This window comes from Mugil cephalus, chromosome 2 (genome assembly GCF_022458985.1).
Source record: "Mugil cephalus isolate CIBA_MC_2020 chromosome 2, CIBA_Mcephalus_1.1, whole genome shotgun sequence".
NCBI lineage: Eukaryota > Metazoa > Chordata > Actinopteri > Mugiliformes > Mugilidae > Mugil > Mugil cephalus.
In genome coordinates, this window is record NC_061771.1 from 16,264,448 (window position 1) to 16,284,686 (window position 20,239).

A 20,239-nucleotide genomic window follows, 5' to 3' on the forward strand; every position below is an offset into this window, starting at 1 on the left:
CACCCACCCCATATAGCAGGGTGCCTGGGACATCCGCGGCCCTCCCTACTGGACTAAATCTTTCATCGGCCTGTTTGTCTAAGCAAACCCACACACTCTCTTTCCATGTGCTGGCTCTGACACATGCCTGTAGAGTTAACCCAACACGGTGTTGAGCAGTGGGAGTGTGCTGCCATGTTTTCCCCTGTTTGTTTAAGGGATTAAGGTGGTGAACCCCAGCCCGGTGGAGTCCCCCGAGCTTCATACCAGCAGGGCCGCTCAGATTATCAGCGTTGCCTCTCGTTCCTGGGTGTTAGAGCTCAGAGGCTGTCTAAGAACGGACTCGGGGTCTTTAAAAATATTACACGTGTGCGCAACTGTTCCTGCACCGCGAGATAACAAATGTTGACATCAGAGAAAATGAAATATGAAACAGCAGAGGCTTTAAATGTCCAGTGCAATATGGAGCAAACCAATTGCAGTTTCGACGGTGCCAAGGGTTGGTTATTCCTGTCTCTCGGGTTGCGTCCGGGCTTCATTGTGATGGCTTACATTTTGCATGCTGAAATCATAGGAGGGCCTTTGTCTGAAAAAAACATTTACATCTCTTAACACAGCTGGCTTGGCCAACCACTGGCACAAAACAAACAAGGAAGCAAGATAGAAAAACAACTCATAGGTTACGTTACCACTAAAGAGGTGTTTTAGTGTTAAACGTCAAAACAACGTGGACCATTTTGAACTTTTTAAAATAAACTGAGGTTGGCTCTGAAGGAGCATTTGAATATAAAGAGGAAACAATATCTGTTCAAACAGTTCTGCTTATTGAGACTAAAAGGGTCCAACTTAGGGCAATAAATAGTGAACAGTGAAAGTATTTTTTGCATTTCTTGCCTTTTTTGGAGAATATCAGACCACGATCGTGCATTACAGCCACGTTGAAAAAAAAAAGGAAAAATGGCAGAAATGGAAATTTTCACCACAAAGTATGCGGACTTTGTCAAACTTGAACAATAGACCCTTATAAAGCTGAGGTATGTTGAGAGCATGTGATGCTCTAGGGGGTGTGGCCCTTGAGGAGTTCTGTGGAGGTAATACACTCAGGTAAGACAGAGTGACTCATTCTCACACACACCTTAAACGCCACCAATTGCGCTCTCATGCCTGCACTCACTACACAACCTTACTAGACGACGAGCTACGGGAATACGCAGAACATGTCCCGCCTTTACTGAAAGAAGATCCATCGGAAAAGCAGATAACTTCTAATTTACTTGAAGATCTGCTGGATTGGGACGTAAACACTGTGAGTTTGAGCTTTCTTACAGGATTGCCAGCAGGGCATCTCTTTCATTTTGAGTTCTACTGCCCGGGCCAGGATCTCATTTGCAGTAAGTTTGCCTTTCTAATCGATTTTTTAAAAGGGATATTTTTTTGAACTGTCCATGACAATGCCAGTGGTCAAAGTGGAGAAAGACTCTACTGCAGACACCAGTCTACCTGCCTCCAATCCCCCGCCGCAAACGGAGGAGATGCCCCGAGGCCGGAGGAGGAAGAGACCCCTCCAGCGGGGTAAACCACCATACAGCTACATCGCACTCATTTCTATGGCCATCGCCAACTCCCCTGACCGCAAACTGACGCTGGGGGGCATCTACAAATTCATCACGGAGCGCTTCCCCTTCTACAAAGACAATTCGAAGAAGTGGCAAAACTCCATCCGCCACAACCTGACTCTCAATGACTGTTTTATCAAGATCCCTCGAGAGCCAGGGCGGCCAGGGAAGGGTAACTACTGGGCGCTGGACCCAAACGCAGAGGACATGTTCGAGAGCGGCAGCTTTTTGAGACGCAGGAAGAGGTTTAAGCGCTGTGACTTGAGCACCTACGCCACGTACGTGCACGAAACGCCCGTCTTCTCTCCCGTCCAGATCACCAGGGCAGCTGCCTACACCAACTCCGTCTACCCCAACATGACGGTCAGTCCGACCTACGGGCAGCAGCTGCCGTCTGCCTATTATCCCTCTTCATCACCTCCCGGATTCGGACATAGCCAGACCCGCATGTTCAGCATCAATAACATCATAGGACATCCAACTCCAGCCAGCATGCTGGCAGGCCAAGGGCCGGAGGTGATGCAGCAGCCCAGCCGCAGCTTCAGTCCCGAGGGAGTTCCAAACGGATCCTCTACCTGCAACCTGGGAGCCTCTAGTTTTCAGAGTCAGCCGTGCGGGGGAGCCTTGCCACCCCGCTCATCCACGCACCCGGCGTTCCCCTACTCCGGGCCAAACAGCCATCCACACCACCACGGACACCAGGGTTCGTATGGACAGGGTCACACCCAGGGGTACGCAACAGCAGGACGGATCCATGCCTCCACATCTGGGTCAGTGGAAACGATGGACCATTACGGCAGGGTCTCCCCGGTGCAGCTGGGCTCTTTCTCCCAGTATAACAGCGCTGGAGGGCCTATTGGCAACACTGGGGGATACCTGAGACACCCCACCTACCCTGGGAATATGGACCGGTTTGTGTCCGCCATCTAAACCGCGGAGAACAGAGATCGGAGCATCCCGCCACCTTTTTTTTTTTTTTTTTAAATAAGATCCTCGAAGACACAGTGAGCCAGAAATTTCTGTGCACGACCGTGATTGTTTTTCTTTGCTCGTGACGTTTATTTAGGACTAAAGTGAACAGACTGACCTCTTGACACAACTGTGATTTCCCAGGTTAATCCTTCCTTGTGCATACCGATGGTATGTTTAGACACACGCTATAAATTTGGATTCAAATGTCAAGGCCTCTTCACAGCAATAGTGTAAAATATATGTAATTTTGTGTGTGGTTTGCAAGTTGTTTCTCTTTTGTCTTGAATGTGCAAGTTAAATATTTACATTACTCCCATGATTAAACGACAGACTTTGAGCTATAAATTATTGTGCTTCGTGGTCATAGGCTTTGCAATAACTGGCTTGTATGAAGAACGTGAGCTTCAGTACATCTGCATGTGTTTTGTTGCCCAAATAAAAACGCATATTTACTTTGCTTTTTTTTTTTTTGGAAATAAACATAATGACATAACATAAAAGAATAATTTTATTCTTCGAGAATAAAATATCTAAATTATGGATGATTCATTACAATTTAAATAATCGGACCAAACATTATACCACAAGTGGTTTATTCATCCCCTGCAGAAATGTTCAAATTGCAAATAATGATATAATTTAGTCACAGTTATAAGAGGATATTATTTTATTTCTAATATCTAGATCGATTGTAATTTATTAAAAAGCAACATCAGCCAAAAAAAAAAAAAAAAAGATCCAGACATAATGCCACCAGGAAGAAAAAAAAGAAAAGAAAAGAAAAGAAAAAAGAAAATCCCCCAAACAATTCTTTTGTGCTTGTGCTGCTTTCTACAGCGTTTCAGCTCAGCTGGATCTGAAGTGTTGTCTGGAGCCACAGTATTAGCAGTGACTGTGACCGGCCTCAAGTAACATGTCGAGACATCAGCACAGCACTCAGACACAACTACAACACTAATCAGGAAAATGAATTGACTTGTAAAGTGATATTTCATCCCATAAAGTAAAGACAACACAACGTCAGAAACCTCTTACACACAAAGTCTGCACATCGGACAAGATGAGACTCGCGGCAGAGAACCTCATTATAGTTAAGACACTTGAAGTTTCTACCAGAAAAAAAAAAAAAAGGTTTGTTGACTGATGCATTGAATGTAAAACTCTAGAATTAAATGAGGAGTACAGTACACAACCACTGGGTAATTACTTTCATCTATCGATCGATGCAGATTACACAACAATGATTTGAATGAGCTGGTTTTATGTCATTTATTAAGAAACGTTTACTTTTATGGACCAACTTTTCCCACACTTCTCTCATTCAATATTATAAAAGTTGTCACTATGCAAATATCTGTCCATTCACACAGAATAAAGAGGATTTAACGTTGATTTGACTGCGCACACTTCATGACTGCGTCATTTCTAACCTCAGCTGATTTAACGCTAAAATGCGCCGTCCAGACTTGTGCAGAATTTTTTGATAATTTATATAAAAGCACGCTCTTTTCAAACTTATTTACTTTAACTGATGTACCGTTTTATGTCACACGACACACATTTTATACCATATATATCTCAGAGAATGAGCCTTTGAGTCAGGATATTAATGACATGAACAAATGGAGCGTTTAAAAACATTGTCTTTTTTATTAGTATTACTTCCAAACACTTAGAATATGCAAAAGGAAGCAAATACAACTCACAATGAACAAATGCTAAAAATAAGAAATTTTAGAACATGACAAGTTGACAACACAATCATAAATACAACACAGATAAGAGACGAATACAACAACACGTCAGCCGATATATTCAATGAGTTGTTGGAGTTGTTCACTGTTCTTCACAGCTGCCGGCAAAGACAGCAGCGTCTGTGAGGAGGAAATGAAAACATCTGTTACCTCAAAAATCCAAATCATAATAAATTATGATTTAATTTCAGCAAAAATGACATTTAAGTATCAAAAAAAAAAAAAAAAAAAAAAAATCAGAAGCTTCACTCACCTCTCTGATTCTATTAATCATGTTGTTTAATATCTGAAGCTCATTCTCACTTTTCTGCTGGTTGTTCTGATGGATCATTTGCTGTGAGAAACATCAAGGCGTCATGAGATCAGGTAATTACTTAATTACTAATAAGACAGTTGTGAGATACGGGCACGAAGACGTCAGCAAAGTCTGGGGACGTAGCTCAGTTCTTACATGTCTCTTTGCTCTGTCGAGGAGTTTAACTCTGGCCTGCTCCACTTCCTGCAGACTTGCCTTCAGTCTCTCCACCTACAGATCAGATTCAAGAGACGACTGATAAAACGACTACTTAAGGTGAACCGATTTCCCCTTTTGCTCAAAGGACTGCTACTAAATTAACGCACACATAATGACAGACATGACCATACTGTACCTCCTTCAGTAACTGAATTTTCTCTTCCAGGACATGTGCTGGGTTGGCTGACTGACCACCAGCTTTCCTCAACTCGTCCCGCAGGAACTGAGACTCGGCCTTCGACTGTTGGTGAGCGCGACGAAGCTCGGTCACTTCCTTTCGCAATTCCTGGAAAAATAAGAAATTATATTATGTGCACGGTGTCCGTCAGGAGGAGAACCCAGTGTGTTTTTGAACCAGCCGTTCTTATTTGCTGCATTACATTATTTTCAGTCTTGTGTTTATTTAGAATTTCCTGGGCCTCTTGCACTTCTGCCATCCACTCTGCCATCTTTTTCTCATCCTAAAAGATAAAAGAGACGCTGTCATCACCCAGCAGACACATCCTCGTTCAGTATCATGGATAAAGTCCAGTAACAGTTGCTCTTACCTGAGCTTTCTGCTGCAGAGCCTGATTTCCCCTCTCCGCCAAGTTATTCATACGACTGAGCTGATGTTTAAGTTCAGACAGTTCAGCTTCATACCTGCTGTTAGAGGCCTCCTGTTCCACCTGCAGGCCACAGCTGGAACAAAGCATCAAACATTAATGAATTAGAAGAAGAAAGAGCTTAAATACCCACATTGTTGTTTGAATTTGGTTTTGTGTAAAACATATAAGTCTATATCTTAAAGTCACAAAAATCGCTGCTTAATTTAACTTCATAATTTAATTGGTTTACGTGACTGTAAACTGAATGTTTTGGGTTTCAAACTGTTGTTTTGTAAAAAAAAAAAAAAAAAGTCCTTTTGTGTTTCTAAACACCAGAATTAATTCATTTCAAACAAGAACCCCATGTGAAAAAGGCCCTTCACTTTTAAAACATACATTTTATAGCACTTACATGGTGTTGTGCATCTCTTCCAGCTGAGTGTCTTTGCGCTGTTGCACCTCCTCCAGCGTGCTGACCAGCTCCGTGACAGTGTTGCCCAGGTCAGCGAGCATCTCCGCCACACTCCTCTGCTCCTCTTTCTCTGGTTCAAACTCATTCGCATTCAGATTCTTTTTAGGGGTGATGGCCGCAATGCGGGTGAAGGCGCTGGTCTCACTGAACAAAGCTTCAGACTCGGAAGGGACTGAAGAGAGAAGAGGTGAAGCTTAGATTTCAACCGTCATTAGGCGACATGTAAGCCTTTCACAAACACAGTTACAGTTGTGTTCCTCAGTGTGTCCCATAAATGTTTTTCTTAGTCACGGTTCTGGTTTTTCCAAATGCCAGCTGTGCAGATAAAATAGCTGCCTGAGTGTTGTACAGAGTCATGCATCATTCAAAAGATAGCGGACAATTTTAGATGCTGCTTATTATCCAGGGGAACAACATGGTGATTGCAGGCCGACTTGGAAAGAACAAGGAGAATAGTGTAACAAAGGAGGATGAGAACACGTCATCACTTCCTCTGATAATGGAAAAGAACACAGAGTTCTAAGAGACACTAACCTTTCACAGAGCTGTATCAGTACCACAGGAGAACACAAGCAACATGCTGCACATACTATACAAGATACTAAAAATGATGCTGGGTTGGCTGATTATTTATATATATAAAAATAGAAAATTCAGTATCGGTATCGACCCTAAAAAATCCATATCGGTCGCTATGTCGAATAGTCACCATTCAAGGAAACTATATAATTACATTGTACCATTTTAAATTTGATTTTTTGGATCTGGACTCACTTAATCAGCATCAAAGTGTTACTTTCACCACATTCAAGATTCTTTCCATGTCTCTTAAGAGAGCCTCTGCATGTGGGGTGAGCTGCAGTACCTGATCCAGTTGGTGTGTCTGCTCTGACGTCCTCCTCTTCCTCAGTAGTTAATGCCACCATGATGCTGTCAACAAAGGAGCTGGAGCACTGATGAGGCTTCGCTCTGACAACTGATTGAGACTCTTTATCCTTGTGTGGTTCTGCTTTCTGAAATGTAAGACATAAACTTGAGTGGGAAAAACTCTCTAAAATATTTTTATTCCAGGGGTACACGCAGCTATAAAAAGATTTATGGGCTAAAACGAATAAAGTTTAAAACTACAGAATAGTTTTTTAGTATTTCTCGTACCTTTCCTTAGAACGGTTCAAAACCACAACTTTGCATTCTGTACATATCCACGTTATACAAGTATATGCAGCAGTAAATGGAACGAAGTCGTGAGCTCAGACTGAGTGGTTCTGTATCTTCTATTACCTCATCCCTGAGGGCTGCATGTAGCTCGTTGGTCAGTCCCCGCAGTGTGTGATGCAGCAAAGTGATTTCAGTGACTGCCTGAGCGATCTTCTCTCCAAACTCCAGCTGGGATGCACTTTCTCTGGACCTTGTGGTTTCGAGCTCTTCCTGCAAATTCCTGTTCTCAAGCCTTTATCACACATAAAGAGACAGGTAAGTTATCATTCAGTTCACGGGCCAAGCAAACAACTTTAGAGGACAGTCTGTTTACCTGTAGACGGATTTAACTTAATCAAATGTGTCATAAATTTTCTAGATACGCCATCTAGTGATGAAAGGCAGAATCTGTTTCTTATTTATCAAGATTCGATTGTATGCATCGATTCGCATTTGTATTTATCTTATAATATCTTATAGAAAATACATTAAAAAAAGCATGGTTGGCAATAAATACATAAATAATTCCCCCAATTAGTGGACGATGAGGATGACAAACACCAGATTAATGAAGTTGAAAAAAGGATAAATTGGCTGCTATTTGCTTACTGAAGCTGACGAACTTCTTCTTTTAGGTCTTCACACTGGATGTTTCTCTCCCGAAGCCCCTGCAGGTTTGTCCTCAGCAAACGCTCACTTTCAGCCACCTGCTCCCTCGCCAACTCATTCTCCATCTGTAAGAACTGAAACGTGACGCAAAGAGGGAAAATTAGGGCCACCAGAAAAACTAAGATACATTTAGTTTGTGTAATGAATGGAAATTCACTGCGTTGACAGACATTAAAATGAACATTTACAAAATGAAGAGGGTAATGGCATCGGTTAATTACAAACTGGAACAGTTTGTCACATTGTAATAAAGGCAGCAAATGAATATAAACCTCACAGACCTGATTTTGGTTTTACAGGGTTAGAAACATTGTAAAGAAGATTACTCCCTAATATTTTTGTGCATGTATGTATATAACTAATGGGAATTATGTGGAGATACAATTTGCTCCGTTTGAAGAGCAATTTTTTTTATACCTCGCTGCATCAGAAATGAGAGTACAATAAGACTTAAGAGAGTAAATTATGTTATATTTATTAGTTTTGCAGATAAGCTGGGTCTAAGAGTTCTACATTAATTTATTGTTTGGCCTTTATTTAGTGACCGTGTAATTAGTGGATAACACACATAAACCACCACATAACAAGAACAGCAGGAGGGTCTAAAACACAGCAACCCGTAAACACTCAGTGAGCTGACCTCGTTCATTTCTCGCACGCTGCTGAGCTGTGTACAAACATCCTGGAGCTGCTGGATCTGTGTGCTCTGAGACTGTGAGAGGGTCTGCAGCTGACCGACTTCCTCCTCGCTCTGAACCAGAGCCTGACTCAGCTCAAACACGCGTTGCTCCGACTGACCTAGTGATGTCTCCAACCTGGAAACGGTACCAGACAGAACACATGCAGCAGAGTTAGTTTGTCTGAATTATGCAAGATAAGCCCTTGGTCACATTTCTACAATTTCAATTCAACAATTTATTTATTTTTAACTCATATATACACAGGACAGATCTATGAATGCTTGTGGCATAACTGTTAACGCGGAATCACCACAACTTACTCATCTGCTCTCTCTCTGGCTTGTTGTATGTCTTTCCATGACTCCTGCAACCTGAAAAGAAAAGAAGTTTTGAGAACATGCATACTTCAGTTCAGCACTTCTTCTCGTTACTATTCGTACTGTCTTTAAATTGCTGCTATGGTGGGGTTCGTACTTTGTAGTCTCTGCAGCGAGGGCCTGCTCCAAGAAAGCGTAGGATGCCAGTGTGGAGGACACTGTAGCAGAAAGCTCGGTCACCTTCCTCTCCAGCAGGCCGCTCTCCTCTGACTTCTCCGTTAGCTTCTCCCGTAGCACACCCATTTCTATGCACGCAACAGAAAATTAGCAAATATACAGGCTGATGAGGAAGTAAACCATTTGAAAAGTGGACCAGGGGAAGTTCTGTTTTTACCTGACGTCAGGATTGTCACCTGCAGATTTAAATCACCAATCTGATGTCTGGCAGCTTGAAGATTTAACTGAGTTTCTGTCAGTTCTTCTTCAATCTGTTGAGAGGAGGTTTTTAAAAAAAATGTAAGAAGCAATTTTTATTTTCACATGAATATCCAAATGAAACTGAAGGCGCCTGACCTGCTCCCGCTCTTCAACAGCTTGGTCTCTTGCAGATTTGTGCTCATCCTTCTCTCTTAAAGCCGCAGCCGCCCGCTCATTCAGCTTGAGGAGAATGGGAGCAGTTTTCTGCAGAAGGCCTCTGACTGTGCAGAGCTATGAAAACACAAACACAAGTGTTATCACATTTATTGATGTGTAGTTATTAGGTTAGGATTGCACCTATTAAATTAACATACTTCTGTTTTCAAACTGTTCTGTTCATCCAGGGTTTGAGAAAGAAGATTAGAAGCCGAGTTCAGTGTCTCAGTGCAGGTTTTATTTAACACAACCTGCACATGCAGAGAAAAAAATACAACAGAAATTAGACACAGTATAGATCTTAAACTGAATAAACTGCAATAAAACGGTTTGTTTTTTTCGAACCTGTTCTGGGTAAGTCTGGTTTAGGGCGGCCAAGAGCTCCTGCTGACACCCCACACTCTTCTCTAGTGCGGATATTTCTGCAGCGCAGTGTATCCTCAGCTGCTCCATCGCACTGAAGGCCTGAGAAACAGACACAGATTAATTACATACACATTTCTGATATCATATTAATATTATTAATATTTAATTTTTTTAAGCCCACACGAGTATTGAATGATCAGTACTTACCGCCTCCTTGTCTTTGAAAGCCTCGTCCATCTGAGTTTTCATGTCATTTCTTTGATTAAGAGCTTCTTTGACCTTCTGCATCATTCTGGTCTGTGTGTCCTTTGATTTCTCTAATAGAGCCTTCATGTGTCCATACTAAAGAAGAATAATAAACAAATTATAGCGTTACTAACAGTTAACATATTCTCTAACATGATTGATTATCAAAGATAAGACATCTTTACATACATGCGAAACGAGGTTTTGATGGTCCTCCTTGAAAATGTCACCCATTTCTTTCATGTTGCACAAAGCAGCATCTGTGTCACTACTCAAGGTTCCCTGTTGTGACAAATACACCTCACAGTTAGTCATGAACAGTCACTCACAATGTGTGTAGGTGTGTTCAAAGCCCTTCAGCACACAAACAGATCAGAGCACTTTATGTACTGTATGCAAACTACCAAAGGCTGAGGGTTGTGTGGTTGTTTTTGTCTCACCATGGTGATCCTCATGTCTTGTATTGACTGCGTAAGGTTCTGTAGAGAACGTCCATCAAGCTCCACCTCCTCAATCCTTTTCAGAGCCTCCATATAAAGGTCTCTGTACATTGTGGTCTACATGAAGTACAAAACAAATGAATGAAACATGATGATGATGAGTTCTGTGATGAGTCGTTGTATATAACTAAATGCAAGCATGATTTATTTTCCCCCATTGGCATGATTTGTCCTTACCTGACTGAGTTCAGTGTGGTCAGTTTGAACTAGTTTCTCTCTGAGGTCTGAAGGAGCAGGACCTGCAGGACGTTCTTGTGTCCTGGCTGAAGCCAACTGTTGCACCAGGGCCTCAACCATGACCATGCTAGATCTTAACCTCTGCTCCAGCTCCTGTCTGGGGAGGCTCTCTAAGGTGCCTTGAAGTGAACTGAGAACACATCACAGACAGCATGAGTGGCAGCCAAATAAATAAAAAAATAAATAAATAAAGCCAAGTAAATAAAGACAGAACACTCACTTCCACAGGAGTGGCTCGGTCATGGTGCAGGAATCAACCACAGAGAATTCCCTCACTCTCTTAAACAGGCCCGATGTATTGAGGCTGCGGTCCACTAGTTTGGCTGGACTTGTGCCCACACAGACGCTGTGGGACTCTACAGTAGGAGCTCTGGCTGATGGGGCTGTGAGGACAGCAGAAGGTGGAGCAGAAGCATGGGCAACTGCAGGGGCCATTTTTCCAGATGCTAAGATGAGGAATTCTGCCATCTGCCGAAGTTGCTGCTGGAGTGGACCATCAGGAATCATTGGTATATCCAGAACAGGCTTCTTTACTTCAGACTGTGGCACTGCATTGTGCTTTTCTCCCAGATCCTCAACCGGCTCAGAGGCCGGGCCAGGCTGGGGCTTGTGACATAGAGCTGTGGAGTTGAACAAAGGATGAGGCATGGGGCTTTCCAAACACTCTGCCCATAAACCAGCAGGGTCAGTGTTAACAGGTGCCAACAAGCTTTTCTCGGCCTCGAGAGCTGAATCATCTGCCAAAAACTGGCCTTGAGCGGAGAACTCATTCTCATGAGCCTTTAATGAAGGTTGGGGTGCTCTCCTGACAACAGGACTGAGGAACTGGAAATCTGAGGCAAGGGAGGGACACACTGACAGGACTTTCCAAACATCAGGGAGGTTTTCTGCAGGTTTTTCCACAGGGTTACAAACAGCTGGTCCATTTCCAGATGAACCAATGGCACTGTCCTTCGACTCACTGGCGTCAGGAAGGGCCCCAGAAGGAGCCTCCGCTGAAGATGTAAAATTGCTGCACTCAGGGATCTCAGTTTTATGAACCACAGAAGACAATGGGCTGTCTATGGGACGTATTATACACTCTGATGTTTCTTGCACTTGACAAGTAACCGTTTCAATATCCAACACTTTTACAGATGTGTTAGTCAGTGCAGATGCAATAATAGCAGGTGGATCAGATTCTACTACGGCTTCGTCCTCATTTGATTGACTGTTATTGTCATCTTGAAGGTCACTCTGTGCAACTGAAGTCGATTCGCTGTTTTTATCGAGCACTTGACAGATTGCAACCTCATCTTCAGACACAAGGGAGTTCTCCTTCATCTGGTTATCATGTGTTGTTTCAGATTCAACTTCAGTTGTAATGGTAGAGCTGGATGTAACACCGTCCTGTCTGTCAGCCTGACTATCAGGTACCACCAAACTCATCTGGTTGACTTCTTTAACGCCGGTGCTGCACAGCGATGGTTCCTCTGTGTCAAAAAGGCTCCCACATGGAGGTGATGAAGTATTATCAATGTTACTGTATAACTGACCTAAATAGTTACTACTGACTTGGAAATCGTGGTCACCACTTGTCATGCTTGGATCTGCACCATTGTGATGTGACTGACTGCTGGACACAGTGTGATCAGCTGGTTGAGGAAGAGACTGATCTGCAACACAGACACGCTGTGAATTCTCAGCTTCTCCTCCAGTGCAGTTAAACGACTTAAAGGTGACATCATTCGGTTCAGAAGTAGGCTTTGGTTTCTCAAAATCATCTGTGGTTGCAGCCAACGTGGTGGTGATGGGAATATCAGGCACTTCACTGCTACAGTATGGATGATCAGCATGGTCCAATTGACACTGCTTGCCACAGTCGTATGAGTAGTTAGTTGAATTTATACTGTTGTCTTGTAAAGGGCCACCGAGATCTGCCTCAGGCAGAGGAATAGTCTCATCCTGAAGTCGGGTGGAATCTGAAACTTCAACCTCTCCTCCATCACAGACAAATGATTTCCAGGTGACTTGTTTCTCTTCACTGCACTCATTTGGAAAACCTCTTGCGTCTTGTGTTTCTTGTTTATCATCAGGGACATCAGAGACAGGTGTGATCTGAACTTCACAGAGACATGCTGCACTGGTGTCAACAGAGTAATGCTCTTTCATATTAGGATTGTGATAGGGGTGTTCTTTGTGGTCACAAGAGGACTCCACTATCATACTGTGAGAGATGGCTGTATCTTCTGTCTCATTGTGTTGTGTAGTCTGGTCTTTGGGCAAAATAATACTCTCTTCTGCACAAAATGAAGAACCTGGGATCTCAACCTCACCGCCAGCACAGACGAAGGATTTAAATGTTACATCTCCGAGTCCTGAAGCAGTCTGAGTCGTTATAGGAGTAGAGGGGGGACTGGTTTGTACCGCTCCCGTAGATGAAGAAGAGTCCAAGTCTGACTCTGGGTTACTTAGAGAATCAGCCTGTTAATAAAAATGATTGGGTTATAGTATAGGGTATATAGTATATAAGTATATAAAATGGGGAATAGTGACAATACTTTGAAATGTTAGTAAAAACTTACCACTATCATTTTCACAGCTTCTTGTGATTTTGATTTGAACCTCGATGATGGAGGTGATGAGAGCAAAATCTCATTATCCAGACTTCTCAGAGGGGTACGCTAAGAACAACAAAAAATGGATCTTTATTAGTTAGTATACTCACTGATAATTTAACATTATACACATACACACAAAAAAATAACTTACGAAGCCTTCCCCAGAGGAACCCGACATCCTGGAGGACATGACTGTGAAGCTCGCAGAAACTTCCTGCACAACTGCAAAAGAAGATCAAAGAATTTTATCTTAAACTTAATAAACTGAGTGGTTTTGGCAGTAACAGTCAGACAATCAGTTGGATCTGTCAATGTGTTTTTAAGAGGAATTTTTTTAAATACAGACTGAGGTGCAGTGGCTGAATAGTGACAGAAAGACATAGCTTAGCTTCAGATGAAAGAGGAAAATACTCTTACTTAATAGTTCATTAGGTACACTGGTGAAAAAAAATCATATAACAATCCGACACTAAATCCCACTTCATGACTGTAATTATAATATGATTTATAAATACATTAAAAATAATCCAGTAGATATTTAAACAGTGTCAAAAAGGCAGTAATTCAACTGCATGATCATGATGTAGTTTTTATTTTTCTCAAGCTGCTTTAAATCTAAAGTGTTTCTGTTGTTTAGCCTAGCCCACTGACTGAAACGGGGTTGACAAAAAAATAATAGAAACAAGTGAAGGTACAAGTTAAATCACTGGCTCTGTCTCTCTTATTTAAAACCAATCCTAAATATCTAAAGTTAATGAAGACACGAATTGGTGCAGGACTCATATATCACCCTGAATTTGTTTTCTCTGGGGTACCTAATAAACTGGCATGTGTGCGCATTTTTGCTTTTTTTTTTTTTTGTTTTGTTTGTTTGTTTTTTTACACATAATGAGGAATGAGGATTATGTTCCCCGTCACTTACAATACAACTGACCTGAAATCAGATTTCCTCTGTTAAAATAACAAATCACAGTTTACAGATGTCAGAGGTAACGTAATGTTCCGGGATATACGTGTAAAAAATCTAAACACTGTCAACAAACAAGGTGAGAAGCCAACTTTCTGACATAATGGGAACTATTAGGTAAAAGGCAACTGACCACAACGAGTATGTTACTGAATTCATAAGCCCTCATAACTACCCAGAGTAGTTTTAAATGTATAAATTTTCACTCAGTGGTCTCTAAACATTAAATTATCCGGGGCGTATGTTGCTAAACATAATACAAAGAGCGTTACCACCGTCGTTAGCTATCGTAGGTTATGTTAACTCAAGTTAGGTGACACACCTCAAAGAGGACGCTGACAAACATTTTAATTATTCGAGACAACCAGTTGAATTGGGTAAAAGTACATTACCTTCCAAAAGTTCCCAGCCGACTTTAATTCGCGCGATGAAAAAAGCGATGAATGTGGTGTAAACAAATATTGAGTTGAGAAATCACCACCAACGTCAACCGCGTTTCATTTTTTGAAACACAACTGTCAGCGCTGCGATTGGTCCATTCCTCTTCTTCGATGGTATGTGTGACGCCCCAGGCGGACGAGCAGTGACTATAACACACTGCTGCCCCCTACTGGACGCTAAGTGTTTGTCGCACCAAAATAATGATGTGGTCGCAATGAAATTAACTCATTGTTTAGTTTGTGGCTTCCTAAAATATGCTATCTACAGTCCGTCTTAAAAACTATATTATTTCTGTATAGATTCATGTCTCTATGTTAAAAATGACACTCGCTTCTTCAATTCTTCCTGATGCACTTTGACCCTCCACATCAGGATCAGGATTCTTTTGTTGTCAGTGTGTCAGACCACTCATCCCTCTCATAAACTCAGTCTGACTGAAATTATTTCTATGTTATCTTTTTCACTTTGTAGAAATATTCAGAATATTTCTGGCACTGTTAAATTTCCTGTAGTGTCACAACAACCGAAGGTCAAAACAATCTGCCCACATAGTGCTACTACGACTAAAATGCATGTCTCACTGTGGGTCTTCATCAGCATGAAATGTGTTTTATATTAAGTTATTTCACATCAGCTTGTTATTAACTCTCTAATTAACTATTTTTATTAGACAGATATAAAAAAAAAATCAGATCTCACAATTTGATGATGAGAACATGGACTTGTTTGTTCATTATACAGAAAAAAAAGGATGGGCATTTCTGTTTGCTTCAAAATAATTTATTTTATATTCCTAATTTTTCATGTGTTTAATTTGTAAATAAGCACTTTTACATAAGCAATACAGCTTTATCAGGTAGGAATTATGGTCATAAGAAGATAAGGAACATTTGTCAGGCTGCTGTCCAGCTCCTGAGGCTCCACTGAGTGCACTTCTCACGCTGAGGCAATGCGGCGCCCGACGGGTTGGACCTGCAGTACCTCGGCAAAGTCCTGTCCAAACCAGCAGGTGATGTCAGCCGTGTCGAGGGTGAAGAAGAAGAGTCTGTCTCTGCAGCGAGTCCTCCTGTAGACTGAGCGGGGGTCTGCTCTCAGAACACCTCGGATGGCGGCAGCAGCTTCTTCTGGACTGCGCAGGAACTTAAACTTTGGTCTGTCGCTTTCAGAGGCTCCTGTGTGGTGCACAAGTTTGTTTTCAGTCTACTCTGCTATGAAAAAAGTAAGCCTTTCACATTGATCTCCATGACAACAGCACCCTCTTGTGGAGAAACACACAGTGGGGCTGACTTACCTGTCAGGTGTGTGGGCAGGAATTCTGCCAGCTCCTTCTCAGCCTGAGGAGTGAAGCGCACCTCCAGACTGGCCACAGGAGGCTCTCGGATCCAGCCAGCAATGGTAGTGTAGGTCTCCTCACCGTAGCAGGGGTGGTCCACCGTCAATCCTGGTGGGTTAGTTTTAGGAGAATCACGGTCTTTGTTCTCAAAGCGTAGTTGGTGAACTTCATCTTCGGTCACATATGATTTGACCTGTTGCAGAGCGTTGTGGAGTTCCTTGGGCAGAGAAAACTGAGCGCTGACAGTAGAGGAAGCTGCTAAAGAAACATCAGTTTTAGATTCGTCTTCTGAGAGGAAATTCTGCGCTTCGTCACAATTATCAGAGAAGAACTGAGAATCTGAGCCTTCATGTGGATTCTCCTCATTCAGCGACACAATCGTTTCATTTGGTTGATCTGTGTTTGAGTCATTAGGCTCGGAGTCCACGCTCATCCTGGTGTCAGGGCAGTCGTACTGTGGGATGTAGGGTTTGATGTCCAGGACCGGGGTGCCAGCGATCATGTCGATGTCTGACAGATGTACTGTATCACCTAGAAGACAAAGAGAAGCATGTGTTTCTTTTGACTGTAGTTTGTTAGATTCTATGGTTCAGATTTAACCTGACAACTCAACATTTTGACTGATAAGAAAATTAAACAGGATTAAGATAACAGTGGAACAGTGGAGGTAAAAAATATCTGGAGGGTGTAACAGACAACTGGTCTGTAGAGTGAGTCAAGGGTCACTGGGCCACATGCAGCAATGTTTTCTTTTATTTTCTGATTTAGAACGACAATAAAATAAGTCCACATGCACCAAACCTCATTAATCCAAATTCAACATCCGGTAAAAACTACAAAAGAGAAGTGTTGTGTGATATTAAGAACTAGAACAGTAGTAAAACGGACATATTACTGAATAATTTTATTATAAAATAATCGGGTGTTACAGGAGTATAAGAAAAGAGTTATGATAAAACATTGTGAGTCTGTGTCTTCAGCGTGGAAGCCTATCTTTCAAATTCTGATATAAATGGAGTGTGGTTATACCAGCATAGCAGAGGGATACACAATGAAATTAAATGGCAGGACATGAAATTGGAAGAGGGAAAAAAAATGCTTTGCCCGAATTAAATCCTTCATGGTGACAACAAGAAAGAGACAGGAAGTGGTGGGGGTCTCACAAGATCTAACTGATTTAGAAAGCAGTATATAAGTACAGTTTAACAGGGGTAAATAGATACAAATAGTATCTGATTAGGCCGATCAAATCATTTTAACTGCTCTAAATCATGTAATGATTTAAATGTGATTTAGGTTTATAATGTCCATGTGTTCTCTAATTTAAAGCTTCTGTTTCCTTGTGTTGCACTAAAATGTTGTGGACCGTGAAAACAAAGACAAGTAAAGTGACTTTTTAGGATGAAAGGAAAAAAGTATTTGCAGGAGGTCAAAGAAAAAAGTACCCACGCATTTCCTTCTTAAAGTCACTGTTAAGTACGCCTCTCATGGAGAAATAAATCCTGTCTAAATTAGTTCGTATACACGTTTTATTTTTAATGACACTCACCTTCAATTCTGTCAAGTTTAGCGAGCGTCAGCCCCAAAGCGTTGGGCCGGTGTGGACTCCGCGTCGAGTACACGCCAACTCTCTGACCGTTCAGTCTGGGAGGCTTCACTTTGGCTTTGTAACTCAGGTGTCCATTTTTATGAAAGAGAAAGATGATCCTGTAGAGAGCAGAAACAGAGAAAAGATGAAATGACGGTCATTACCAGTCACGTGGCTTCGTATCATTACACAGGTAAAAGGACACGTCATTCAAATAAAGCTGAGCAAGTTTAAAGTCATGCTTTGGTGCAGTTGAGTTAAAACAACGTGAAGAGGATGTTAGACATCAACTGTATATCTGACTCCTGAAAGCTGAAAACCCCACATACATACACAGATCAGGCATAACATTACGACCACCTTCCTAATATTGTGTAGGTCTCCCTTGTGCCTCCAAAACAATTGTGACTCATTAGTGAATGGACATGAGTCTTTTGAGAGTGTCCTGTGGTGTCCGGAAAGAGGATGTTGTCAGTGGGGGCCTTTCGGTCCTATGGGTTGAGGGGAGGGCTTGTCCCAGTACGTCAAACAGATACTTGATCAGTTTGGTCGATGTTATTTACCTGTCAGTGGTTTTAATGTTGTGGCTGATTGGTGTATATATGGATGTTGAGCCAACAAAGTGACAGCCTTAGTGTTACCTACTCAAAGTCTTTGAATGAGCAACACCAACAAAAACCAGCAGTAACCCTTTAATCTAACTGGATAATTAACAACAACATGGTTTCGTCCAGACATTCAGGTAACCAGCCACTGTCTGTGAACCTACCAGACATGGGAGTACTGCTCCAGACCCAGCAGAGCGTGGTCTGGGTTGTTGAAGACACTTTGTTGGATCCGTAGTTCTGCCCTCGAAGGTCCACATATAGTCGGCTGCCTGGGCGTCCCATTTTTCACGGAAAAACAGGAACTGATGTAACCTATCGGGACCGTCTGGATGCTTCCTGCAATGATACACATGGGTGACATGGTAACACAGACACATCTTTATGTTTGTTTTAAAGCTTGTAATTTATGTGTTTTAAACTCTTTCATCGCTTTACTATTTCTACATTGCACCTCTTTTTAGTCGACATGCAATTTTTTTTTTCTTTTGTGTTGAACTATGTTAACATGACACAGCGTATATTTAAATATCTATGGGAGAGTGAGGGAAATGAAATAGTTGGTCAGTTTAATGATCAGTTATCTGACAAAAAAAACATGTTTTTTAAGTTATTTCTTTGAATCTTTGATTGATTAAGTTATTTCTTTGGGTCAAACACTCAGTGTGAAGACGTCATACTGGCTTGTTTGTTCTTTTTTGAGACATTTTGGAGAATGCTTTCATAAAGTCTAATCAAATAACGAATGACCAACAGATAAATGATTAATCCTTCTCTTCTAATTGCATCTTTGGCATTAAGCAAGTGATATAATTGGATGAACTGCATATAAATTTCATCCAATTATTTTACAGTTGTGGTTGACTTCAAATGCGTATTGATTGTAGGTAATCACCTTGCTCCAATGCAGCCTGTGGTGATGGTGAAGATGGTGAGGGTAGCGAAGGTGTCTGGGGTTTTTGTTTTTCACAGTGTCCCATCTTTGACACAGCAGTCTGGACAGATGTCAGATGTTTACGATGAGCTCTAACTGCACTGTCCAACATCTGTCTGTTGGAGAAGAGTTGAGATAAAAACAACAGCCTGTGAAAGGAAGAAAGCTGGGGCAATACGACATCAAAATTAAAGGTCAAACCTGTACCAGATTTAGTATGTCAGTTAATCCAGTACAGGTAAACATACCTGAGGTTCTTGATTTCTTTTCTCATCACAGAAACCTGCTGGTTCAGTTTATTAATGTGCTCGGAGCAGCAGTCACACAACGGACTCATCTTACTGACTGAAATTATAAAATAAGAGCAGACGGACCAAAGTCAGTTAGCTTGTAGCTGCTAAAGCCGCTGCTAACAACAGAAACAAAACACACGCGGAAGAAACGTGGGAGTTTTCCAATGCGGATATTGCGTGTTTGGTTTTATTGTTGGCCGACCAAGAGCGCTTCCAGCGACTCACTAATGACCGACAGCTTAAATAAAGCCGGAAAACTTTACTCTTTTTGTCATCTTCTCTGTATTTATTTATGAAATTATATTTTTAAATCTATCACACAGAAATGCCGTGTCAATGTTGCGAAATAAAAAATAAATAAATTGCACTTTTATGTATTGCGAACCACTGTCTGCTTTCTACAAGCAGGGGGCAGCAGAAAGCTAATTGATTTTATTATTTTTATTATTACTACAGACAAAAACATTAAAACAAAAACGCCTTAACCCTTATGGCGAAATGAAATAGAGTGTATTTACTCGGATGCTGTGAGCATTTGGCTTTACTTTTACTGTGGTGAGATTTGCTAATACCAAGTTATTCTACATGTTCAGATATAATAAAACACATTGTCGTTAATGAAACTAAATACAACTTATTGGCAACTGATTCCGCTTCACGAGCTGCAATATTGCATTACACCCTAAAGCATCAGAAGTTATAACGAAGTAATATACTGTAATTGACAAGAATATGTGTC

At 41.6% G+C, this 20,239-nt stretch overlaps 3 protein-coding genes across 3 annotated transcripts; 1 reads left to right on the top strand and 2 right to left on the bottom strand.

Moving 5' to 3' along the window:
- Window positions 1-1,094: 1,094 nt before the first annotated feature.
- foxe1 (forkhead box E1) lies at window positions 1,095-3,024 on the top strand. Its single transcript, XM_047576860.1, has one exon. It carries the CDS (start codon window positions 1,425-1,427, stop codon window positions 2,523-2,525), a length of 1,101 nt encoding a protein of 366 aa, XP_047432816.1. The 5' UTR covers window positions 1,095-1,424; the 3' UTR covers window positions 2,526-3,024.
- A 1,168-nt stretch (window positions 3,025-4,192) lies between these two features.
- Window positions 4,193-14,824, bottom strand: spag5 (sperm associated antigen 5). The gene is made up of 25 exons (XM_047574888.1): window positions 14,699-14,824; window positions 13,491-13,561; window positions 13,304-13,402; window positions 10,960-13,202; window positions 10,680-10,869; window positions 10,443-10,559; window positions 10,192-10,284; window positions 9,964-10,098; window positions 9,736-9,855; window positions 9,549-9,641; window positions 9,331-9,465; window positions 9,152-9,245; window positions 8,915-9,062; window positions 8,761-8,811; window positions 8,401-8,575; window positions 7,701-7,834; window positions 7,176-7,344; window positions 6,760-6,907; window positions 5,835-6,066; window positions 5,384-5,516; window positions 5,216-5,296; window positions 4,972-5,121; window positions 4,773-4,847; window positions 4,575-4,655; window positions 4,193-4,441 (listed from the first exon to the last, which is right to left on the bottom strand). The coding sequence occupies exons 2-25, from the start codon at window positions 13,527-13,529 to the stop codon at window positions 4,370-4,372; spliced, it is 5,007 nt and encodes a 1,668-aa protein (XP_047430844.1). The 5' UTR covers window positions 13,530-13,561; window positions 14,699-14,824; the 3' UTR covers window positions 4,193-4,369.
- Window positions 14,825-15,492: 668 nt separating this feature from the next.
- On the bottom strand, window positions 15,493-19,675 carry trmo (tRNA methyltransferase O). Its single transcript, XM_047578663.1, has 6 exons — window positions 19,456-19,675; window positions 19,169-19,323; window positions 18,438-18,612; window positions 17,630-17,787; window positions 16,039-16,611; window positions 15,493-15,919 (listed from the first exon to the last, which is right to left on the bottom strand). The coding sequence occupies exons 1-6, from the start codon at window positions 19,542-19,544 to the stop codon at window positions 15,684-15,686; spliced, it is 1,386 nt and encodes a 461-aa protein (XP_047434619.1). The 5' UTR covers window positions 19,545-19,675; the 3' UTR covers window positions 15,493-15,683.
- Window positions 19,676-20,239: the final 564 nt, after the last annotated feature.

Coding starts and splice junctions, on each gene's coding strand:
- foxe1 (XM_047576860.1), top strand. CDS start 1,425: ATGACAATGCCAGTGGTCAAAGTGGAGAAAGACTCTACTGCAGACACC.
- spag5 (XM_047574888.1), bottom strand. CDS start 13,529: ATGTCCTCCAGGATGTCGGGTTCCTCTGGGGAAGGCTTC. Junction 7,345..7,700: donor GAAGAAGTTCGTCAGCTTCA/GTAAGCAAATAG, acceptor TGTGTGATAAAG/GCTTGAGAACAGGAATTTGC. Junction 6,908..7,175: donor ATGCAGCCCTCAGGGATGAG/GTAATAGAAGAT, acceptor CTTACATTTCAG/AAAGCAGAACCACACAAGGA.
- trmo (XM_047578663.1), bottom strand. CDS start 19,544: ATGAGTCCGTTGTGTGACTGCTGCTCCGAGCACATTAATAAACTGAAC. Junction 19,324..19,455: donor AAAGAAATCAAGAACCTCAG/GTATGTTTACCT, acceptor CTTCTCCAACAG/ACAGATGTTGGACAGTGCAG. Junction 16,612..17,629: donor TAAACTTGACAGAATTGAAG/GTGAGTGTCATT, acceptor TTTGTCTTCTAG/GTGATACAGTACATCTGTCA.